At 38.0% G+C, this 9863-nt stretch overlaps 1 protein-coding gene, 2 non-coding genes and 1 pseudogene across 4 annotated transcripts; 2 read left to right on the top strand and 2 right to left on the bottom strand.

Moving 5' to 3' along the window:
* Positions 1–449: 449 nt before the first annotated feature.
* LOC113712907 (uncharacterized) lies at positions 450–4549 on the bottom strand. Of its 2 annotated transcripts, none has more exons than XM_027236538.2 (13): positions 4331–4549; positions 4160–4247; positions 3905–4073; positions 3699–3789; positions 2788–2823; positions 2610–2708; positions 2054–2184; positions 1866–1914; positions 1681–1770; positions 1540–1593; positions 1246–1311; positions 906–1003; positions 450–779 (listed from the first exon to the last, which is right to left on the bottom strand). In XM_027236538.2, exons 1-13 carry the CDS (start codon positions 4406–4408, stop codon positions 710–712), a joined length of 1119 nt encoding a protein of 372 aa, XP_027092339.1. In that variant the 5' UTR covers positions 4409–4549; the 3' UTR covers positions 450–709. The 2 variants fall into 2 exon arrangements, with proteins under 2 accessions (XP_027092339.1, XP_027092341.1); XM_027236540.2 differs by having other exon boundaries at positions 3699–3777.
* A 750-nt stretch (positions 4550–5299) lies between these two features.
* LOC113712544 (uncharacterized) lies at positions 5300–6128 on the bottom strand (annotated as a pseudogene).
* Positions 6129–9502: 3374 nt separating this feature from the next.
* LOC113713144 (small nucleolar RNA Z161/Z228) lies at positions 9503–9603 on the top strand. The gene has a single exon (XR_003453472.1). It is a non-coding gene; the product is annotated as a small nucleolar RNA Z161/Z228 (small nucleolar RNA).
* Positions 9604–9724: 121 nt separating this feature from the next.
* Positions 9725–9802, top strand: LOC113713138 (small nucleolar RNA Z105). The gene has a single exon (XR_003453466.1). It is a non-coding gene; the product is annotated as a small nucleolar RNA Z105 (small nucleolar RNA).
* The last annotated feature ends 61 nt before the right edge of the window (positions 9803–9863 follow it).

The raw sequence follows: 9863 nt of genomic DNA, 5'->3' as shown, positions 1-9863 counted from the left end.
TCGAGTCAAACTCGAGCTCAGAATATTAAGCTCGTTAGCTCGCGAGCCGGCTCGCGAGTTTGAGTATATATATTTATATATTTTTTTTATTTTTATTTAATAATAAAATTACATATATTATATATAAATATATTTTAATTTTTTATTTTCATAGTGAAATTACGTATATATCCTTAATATTTTATTATTTATTCAGAAAAAAATATTAGTTTTTTATTTTTTTAAAAATAAAATAATTTTTTTTTATTTTTTTCGAGCTCGAGCTCGAAAATTGCCAGCTCGTCGAGCTCGAGCTCGAGCCTGGTAAAATTTAGTCGAGGCTCGGCTCGATTAGCTGAAAACTCGACTCGTTTGCAGCCCTAGTTGCATCCACGACAGGACAGACATGTCAATGCTCACGAGGGCGTACAAATGAAGCGATTGTAAGTTTGATCAGCGGCAACAATGAATTGATACAAATGAGGAGAGACGAATTCTATAAATACTGTACCAAATGCATCAATTCAATCCGCACTGACCCCATTTCTCTCCTCCCTCGCTCTCTCCCGCTTTATACACAAAAAACAAATCACGGAGCTGCAACGATCAATAACTACATTGAGAGATGACAAAATGAAATGTACGACCCCAGGAAAGCATAAACCAAAGCGGAAAAAAGGCTAAGACAGATTTTACAGAATCCTAGTCAAGAGTGCTTGAAGAAATGGCACTACCGCTGTTGAAGCATGGTTTCATTGCAATACCTCTTGAAGTTCAGACATTCTTCCACCAGAAAGTCACTGAAAAAGTAACTTGTGAGATTAGCACCTCTTCACGGGCCACCATTTCAATCAACTTGTGAGATCGTTCAGAAAAAGCAAAAACTTTCAGTACTATGTTTTAGTATCAAGGAAAAAGTAACTTACAATATCCGCTCAGCCATTTCTGACGTCTCCCACCTCGGACTCCATGGGTAATCGTTCATGATGGGTGATTTTATGGGCACATTATGAGAGTGAAAATGCTGCGCAAAGACAAACATGGATATACATCAGACACATTTAAATTTTGAACTTGATATATAGCCAATGCAGAGAAAGAAAAGAGCAGGGTAAGCAGTTACGTCAGTTGGTTTGTACTTTATCACAAATCACACTTTAATCCCCAGTAGCATATGCCATAGATTTTTTGAATAAATGCAAGTTCCACGGAATGCAAAACTGCCCGATAATGGTCATTCTCTCATTAAAAATAATTGGTCAGTACCTGAGAGCTTTGAAGCACCAAAACTGGTTGTTGCTTTGGGAACTGAAGTGGGATGGAAATGTGAACCTACATGACAAAAGAGGCCCGTAAGATATCCAGAAACGCTTTCGTCTGCTTATCCACAGGAGAATGGAGGCCGATCTATTGCTCATTCCGTTCCATGTCATATTCTAGCACTATTTGTTTCAGTTATAACTGTTGATCTTTCAAATTCACACATACTTCAGTGTTTTAACTTCTGTAAGATCCCAATCGTTACTAAGAAGCACATATAACTATAGAACATCATCCTACCAGAAAAGCAAACGTCCCAGAGGAAGCTAGAAATGACACCTTCCTGCAAAACACCTGGAATATAAAGAAAAGAGATGTTTAGGGTTAATGCAAGAAGCTAACAAACAAAAATTGCATTACCCCAATGCAAAGAGTGCTCACTGGGTCAGCTTCAATGGGCCGTCCAAAATGAGGAGCTAATGCAGTAATAAACTTTCTTCTAACTTCAACTAAAGCTACGGCCTCTCTAATCTGTAGCATCGTACCAATCAAAATCAAATATTGGCATTAAAGGTGACCAGGTAAAAGATGGTCCATGGAAAGCTAGCATGTTACAAGCAGGTAACCTGATTTTCAAGCATCTCTTCTAAAGTGGGCAGATATTCAGCCATGCACCTATTGCCATAATATAGTATTTTAGACAACAAAGTAAGTCTAAGGTTTTGATAATATCTGAAAATGGAAAAGAGAAGGAAAAAGAATTGACACGACAAAAAGCTTTGTGAAAACAAAATAATATTGATTGATAACGTACATCCCATCCAACCATGCAGGCAGCCTCGACTCTTCAACACAAAACCAAGATTTCAGCTCTGGAGAAGAAACTAACTTCAGTCTCGGTGCTGATGGTGTGGTTGAATATTTTCTACCTACAGGATAGATAACCTGCAGGTGTCAATGCAGGGTGAGCCAAACTAAATTCAGCAAGAAGGAAGCGGCACAACTGAGGTTAGGCATTTAACCAGATAATTTTTGCTCGCAGCCATGACAAAATTCACAAAAATAAATAAATAAATCAATCAATCAAAAGGAGGAGGAGGAGGAGGAGAGAGAGAGAGTGAAACCAAGTCCATATATCTCTCTACTTGAATATTAAGTATTAGTAGAAGTATCAAGCAGTGTCTAAGAATTATGCACTGTTTAATTCTTCTATTCGTACTTGAATAATGCATACTATTCCTTTCATTTTTTCTTTGGGTGGAGGGGGAACTACCGCCTTTAAGTGATGTGATGATTTCTAGTGCTCATATTAGAAAATAATGGCATGGATGGACAAGTATGTTTGCAGAGCCATATCATCACAAACTTGCCTGCAAGTATATCTTCTGCTGATGTCGCCAGGTGGATCCCAAAACCATTTTATTTAAATCCATGTCCAATAAAGGTACAGCAAATTTAACCTCTTCAGGCTGCAATAATCCTAATTATCAGGAGAAATACTCGTTAAAAAATGAGAACTATCAACAATTCCCCTCAGCTTTTAGTTACCTTGTCAAGACCAGAACTCATCAACATTTCAATTCCCTGCAACAAAAAGATGAAGCTCTCTGTAAGATACAGTCAACAAACCACAATTCAATCGTCCCAAGTGATTAGATGAACAACAGAAAGTCGTTGTTTCCTTACGTTTGGGAGTTTAGGAAAAGATTTTCAAGGGAAAAAACAGAAAGTCTAATGTCTAGAACTACCTGAGATATTAAAGTGTAACAGGATGACCTGTTTCCAACAGCGGACTGGCAAGTACCACAAAACAACCCTTCCTCGGGAGAGGACAACAGAAAGAACTGCCTAATACTATTTAATAGGCTGAAGAGCAAAGGGAGAGATCTATTGAAGCATGGGTTTGTTTCTGATCCACTAGCTGTTGAGACAGTAGTTAACAAAGGCAGTGATCAGCAAATAGTCCATGAGCATGATCAGCCACAGTAGGACTAAGAGATGGTTTACACTATAATGGCAAGAAGTACAGGGCCGCTGAGAGGTAAATGTCTCACTAGTTATAAACTTCTTCCAACCAAAATTTATGTGCAAGCTGAAAGCACCTGTAGCAAGAGTCCTCCATTCTACATAACATTACTCGTATTGTTCCAATCAGCTGAACTTTAATTATCTAACAAGAGTCTAAGCAAGGCGTAAGTTCAGTATGAACTCTAGTAAGATATCCACAGAAGTGCAAACAACTATTGTCCTCCAAGAGACCACCACTGGAAATAACTATCACCAACCAAAGAATACACTGAAATTCAGGAAAACAGTATACTCCTATCCTACTAAGAGCTACAGCACCTTCTTCCACCCTCTCATAGGTCCTTAAACATAAAATAGAACCAACATACCCAGTAAAATACAGAACCAGCATCTCTTTCCACAACTTTATAAGAAAATTAATCAAAACCCACCTCTCTTGATAACATTGTGCTGATTTCAAACTTCAATCTTTCATCATCGACCTCTGCAACGCGTTTCTTTTGGTAATCCCTATATAAATCCCTTAAAAAAACAAACCAATAAGTACTCAGCAGACCAAACAACTAGGCAAAAACTTCTTCAACAAACCTAACAATCTTAGCTAATAACAAAAGTTAAAAAACAAAGATTCCCGAACCTAAGCTCCAGAACGAGAGTCAAAAGTCGAGTGGGGTCTTTACTATTCCAATCAGTGAGAGCATTTTTGGAATCAATGGTACCACGATATGGCCTAAAATGCTCATCTTCAGGTCCGAAAATCACATCGGGCTTGGCCAGCGGATAAATCGCATTATATATTATATCCCCTAATAGAAACCAAAGCGTCAAAATTGAAAGAAAACCAAAGGAAAATTTCAGTAGAATCAGAAAAAAAAAATCACAGAATACTAACATCTGACGTAATCAAGGCAAAAAGGGATGACTAAGGTAAAGTGATCGAGGAGGCTAGAGTTCATGCATCCAGACCACATCTGCTCCACCTGAAGATTAGACATTTATGTAGTAGTACAATTTTTCCATGCTTTCGAGGTATCACACACAATCAATGGATTAAACGTTTTACCTTGATGGAGAAGGGGCAGTGGGCAAGGAGGTGAGTGAGCTGAGCGGATATAAGAGGAGGGATCCTATCGCTCACCATGATTGCCCTGTCCAACCACCTCCGATGGTTCAGGCCACGACTGGGTGTCCAACTCCGGCGACCGATTCCAGAATGGTAGTCCAAATCTGCTCTTTTTTACGAACTCTCTCTTTCTCCTGTTTTACTTTACTTTTCACTAAGTTGGGCGGTTGGGCTCAATTTTTATTTTTATTTTTGGGAATTTCGCCAATTTGGTCCCTAAACATTTTCACTTAAATCAATTTCGTCCTTCATGAAATATTTTAACCAATTTAGTCCTTGAACTAGTTTTTTACTTTCAATGTAGGACTTTTTACTACATTTTACTCAATTCGCGTGGACCAACAGGGGTATAATTGTCACACTGACTTAATTTGCTGCAATTATTCGCCGAGGAGGAAGAGTCGCTAAACACTTTCCCTTTCACAAATAATATACTTGAACACTTTCCTTCATCAATTTCTTTAGTTCTTCTTGATCACTGCTCTGCATAGCCACAACCACAAAAATAACCAAATAAAATGAAGGTGACCACACAGATTCTCTCAACTTCAAATCTAGCAGCCAAAAAAAAAATTCTCTTTTAAAAGAAAATTTCTAATTTCACGGTAATAAGATTATACTAATACTCGGTTTTCTAATATTAAAAAGTTTAATTGTTAGTTTCAAACAGTAATTTCCACTTCCCAGTAGAGCCTACTATTTTGCTACTAAACTAAAATCTTCTTAAATCAAAAGAAAATAATGGAGAAATCCTTTGGAAGAAATTAAAATGCTGTACTACCTTGAGCGATGAAAATCCTTTGATGGACTCCGGTGATGCATCGGAATGGGAACTCAAATGTAGATAATGCAAATGATGCCATTTGGTCATGTCGAAGCCTCGAGCGTCTCTGGTAACTAAACCAAGCCTTAAGGCACCTGCGCTTTGCATTTGTCCTGGCCCTCAACCTCACCCTGGCCTGAATTCTGCAAACATAGTTCACGCTTTTCGCTCAATGCTGAGACAATGGTGGGAAGCCTAGCAAGGTCCCATTCAAGAACCTTGCAAATTACCTGCCCATAAGCCCTATGAGCTCTCCTCTTCTTCGTCTTGGCTATTGAAATCGAATGATGAACAAGAGCAACACAATCCTTAAAACTTCTTTCCAGCTAACTTTTTCCCCAAACCATCGCAAACTAAGCAATTAAATTCCCCATTATAATAATTCTTCTCGTAATACTCCCTCAACTCCCTATCCTCTGTAAATACTTTAAAGAAAAACCTATACTCTTCCTCCTCCAGCATATCATCATCATCATCATCCTCACTATCCTCCTTATCATCATCATCGCCAGACTTAAAAAATTCTTCAGTTATCTGCAAAGCCTTAAATTGAGCCTGATTGGCTGCAAGTTTGGGTTTTTCTGCAGAGGAGGGTAGAAGGGTCTGCGGACTCGACTACGGCCAGCTTGTTCCCCAGCCGGAGGTGGTGGTCGGAGGTGAATTACAAGTGCGATTGCAAGGCCATTCTTTTCCGGAAGCTGGAGAAGGCAATAGGGTTGGGTTCTGGGATTCTTGCAATTGTTTTCTATCGGAGTTCTTTCTGCCTTTTTTGTTTGCGGGTTTAATTCTTTCTTGCTTCTTGAATTGTATGGGATTGTGGGGGTGATGGAGAAGGCCAGATGGTGTGGGTTGTTGGGTTGCTCTCATAGGCGGCCCCTGGTGCCATAACGAGTGGAGGTAAATCACCTCGTGCATCAATCTTCTTCCTCCTCGGCGAATAATTGCAACAGATTAAGCCAATGTGACAATTATACCCCTGTTGGTCCACACGAATTGAGTAAAATGTAGTAAAAAGTTCTACATTGAAAGTAAAAAACTAGTTCAAGGACTAAATTGGTTAAAATATTTCATGAAGGATGAAATTGATTTAAGTGAAAATATTTAGGGACCAAATTGGCGAAATTCCCTTTTATTTTTTTGCTTTTTTTTTTTTTTTGTGTGTTGTTTGAGCAAGCCAGCAAGGGCAAGCTGGTTTGTTTACAGTCTAAAATTAACTCAACATTATACTATTGTTACAAGTGTTTTTCCAACTAGCGCTAAAAGCGCACCCACATGTGTGTAATTTAAGAATAAATTAAATTTTATGAAATTTTGTTTAATAAATTAATAGTTATTTTGATAATTATCTTAGTAATTAAAGATTAATAGATTTTTTTTTTTTCCAAACGATAACATTGCATTAAATATAACCGGATACAATGTCAGAGCAACTGCTCCTGTAAATCAGCCTGAGCTAACTCAAGCAACCACGCTGGGAAGCTAAGCTTCCATTCAGCTACATCATTTAGACTATTATAGCAAATTTTGCTAAATAGTGACTTACATAGTTGTTGCTCCTTCTAGTATAGGAACAGCAACATTTATCAAAATCTTTCATCAATCTCCAGATATCCAATTGAATTGTGGCTATGCTGACTTCCTCCTCCCTTGCATTGATTTTGTCTACTACTAGCTTACAATCCGATTCCAACTCCACTTTCCTCCATCCCATTCTTTTGCCTATTACCATAGCTTCTCTTATTGCCAGAGCTTCCTCCACCTGTGCCTCAGCACAGCCTTCATTTGGCATTGCCCATGAACCTACCAATTCCCCTAAGTTGTTCTTGGCCACTACACCCCATCCTGCCTTGTTACGCTGTTGGTCCAAAGCTGCATCAGTGTTGAGCTTGATCCAGCCAGCTTGTGGTGCATCCCATCTCCTGCCCTTCTCCTGCTCTCCCACTGCCAACTTGTAATGTTTTGCTCCCCCCCTTGTGCCAGTTGAAACTCATTCCATTCCATTAGTGCCTTATTCACCACCACTATAGGCTCACTGCTCCTGTTGTTGAATTGTTTATTATTCTTGGATTTCCAAATCTGCCACAAGATGTTTACCATGAGAATTATGTGCTCCCTTCCTCTCTTTCGAGTCACAGCCCCCCTAAGTTCTTCCCACCAATGCCAAAAATTATTCCTAAACTCCTCCAATCCATCCCACCTCAATGGTGCCACCTTCCAGATTGCTCTAGCATTACAGCACAGAAAAAACGTATGCTTTAATGTCTCAGGGTTATCACCACAGCACTTGCACACATGATCCCCCTTACCACACTTTCGCTTCACCACTGCATTTGTTGGTAATATTTCTTGCAAACATTTCCAAACGAAGTGTTTGAATTTATTTGGCATGCTCAAGCCCCACAGAAAACTCCAGTTTTGAGACTTGATCATCCTACTGCTACTTGGTTCTAAAGTTCCTCCCCGCTGACACTGTCTTCTCTTCATTTCCTTAATTATTTTATAGCCAGTCTTGACAGAATACACACTAGAACTTGATTTTGCCCAATAGGTCCTATCCATTACCTTCCCCAAGCTCAGTGGTATCTTTAGTATTTGCAACTTGTCATTCTCCTCAAATTCCTACCTCAGCAATTCTCTATCCCACTTACCATCCTTGATCAACTCACTAACCCTCTGAATCTTGCTATCAACCTTCCTCTGAGACCTTATCTTCCCATCCTCTATCCCTAGCAGCCACCTATCTTCCCAGATTTTAATAGATTCCCTATCTCCCACCCTCCTTCTTAGTCCTTCCTTCAGCACTTCTCTGGCACTCAGTAAACTCTTCCAGCACCATGAATCTAAGCCTTTTGGTTGTGCATCCCATATGGATTTCCCACCAAAGTACCTCGCTTTCATAACTCTACTCATCAGCAAATTAGGCTGCATCAAAATTCTCCATAACTATTTCCCCAATAATGCCAAGTTGAAGTCCTGCAATTCTCTAAATCCCAGACCCCCTTCAGCTTTGATATCTGTCATTCTACTCCATTTTATCCAGTGAATTTTCTTCTCATCCTCCCTCTGCCCCCACCAGAATTTAGCCATCTCTGAACACACATTCTGACATTAATAGATTAATAGATTAAGTTAACTAAAAGTTAATGGATAAATTTAACACCAAATTAACTCTAGAGACTCTTTATTATTGTATAGATATGATTTTACTTTCTAGACCATTTTACAAATTGCATATTTGTTCATTTAATCCGATCATTCTTCAACTCAAAACCAATTTACATATTATGAGGTGAGCTTGAGACCTATGTGCACGAGGCTTTAGTAGGCTCCATGTACCAGTATCTTAATATTAGAGTTCATTTTTGTCTAAAATTCAACTTTTACATACATGTCATGAATCTAACGGTGATAGCGTATGTACTGTCAGTATATATAATATTTATTCAACATAAGATTAATCTTTCCTACACTGACAGTGTATACAATATCAGCATTTGATGAATAACAACTATGTAAAATTTAAATTTGAAATTCAACTTTTGCACACATATCATGAATCTAACGGTGATAATGTATACACTGTCAATGTATATATGATTTATTGTTAAACATATTATCTCATTTTTTTTGGTTGAATTATTACAAGACAAGAATTATTTCATTTGAATTGTATTTTTTTATAAGTTTTTGTAGGAAAATTATACCTTTCTTGAAATTTAATAAATATAAGATAAAATAATGGATGAACAATGTGCAAGGAAAAATCTCCAAAACTACAAAAATAAAATAAAATAAAATAAAAATTCACATACATTGCAGCCCAAACCAGAAGCAAAAAGACAAAATAATTGTAGCAATTTCTTACGAAAGGACAAGTTTATCAAATAAGTACATGTATTAGGATGTGTACATATATATGTTTGCTTGAAATTGCTTGGAAATTTTTTTTTTTTTTTTCTTTTTTGAATGGGAAAAACCGAAAAGAATCACCCCCAGAAAATAATGCAAGGTTGTGGGTTGGATGAGGGTAAGATGGTAATTGTAACAGCTTGAAGGAAACCCTAATAACACATCGCCCATCACTTTAAATTGCGCGGATGCGTACCTGCATGAAACAGTCGGATTGAGGATCTTCTTTCATAGCTAATTTCTCAAAGGTCTGATTCGATGGTTGGGTTGATATTCTCTTTATTACTTCTGTCCTCTCAATTGTCTAGTAGTTCTCTTCCCCATAGGATAGCCTACTTTACATGTATGTTGTTCATGCTGGTAATTGAAATTTCTGGGGGGCGCCAAAGGATGAATATTGGATTAAAATTCTCACGACGGTCGTCTGAGGCACCCTTTCAGGTGTCCTTGTTGATGCAATAATCCAAGTTTTCTGATGCTCTCTGTTGCTTTTTCTGTCCAAAATGTCTAGCTTTCTCTTTTCGTTCAAAAAAAGAGATTTGCTGTTTTTGCCTCTTATTTAATGGTCTAGTAGCAGTAGTTTGTTCTTCCGATTGGGGCAAGCATAATGATGATGAATTTATACTAATTATTCCGACTAAATTCATGAAAAGGAATACTAAACCTCCTACTCATTCTGAATGCTTGCTTTTCCAATCACCCATCTTCATACTATTTTTCAACCTTTTCTTTTATTTTGAT

The sequence above is a fragment of the Coffea arabica genome, chromosome 10e (assembly GCF_036785885.1).
Source record: "Coffea arabica cultivar ET-39 chromosome 10e, Coffea Arabica ET-39 HiFi, whole genome shotgun sequence".
Lineage (NCBI taxonomy): Eukaryota > Viridiplantae > Streptophyta > Magnoliopsida > Gentianales > Rubiaceae > Coffea > Coffea arabica.
This window is presented reverse-complemented; position numbering and strand designations above follow the sequence as displayed.

Excerpts from the sequence above, each read along its gene's own strand:
- LOC113712907 (XM_027236538.2), bottom strand. The coding sequence starts at position 4,408 with ATGGTGAGCGATAGGATCCCTCCTCTTATATCCGCTCAGCTCACTCAC. Across the intron at positions 4,248-4,330 it reads ACTGCCCCTTCTCCATCAAG|GTGGAGCAGATGTGGTCTGG; the intron begins GTAAAACGTTTA and ends TCTAATCTTCAG. Across the intron at positions 780-905 it reads GAAATGGCTGAGCGGATATT|TGACTTTCTGGTGGAAGAAT; the intron begins GTAAGTTACTTT and ends TTACTTTTTCAG.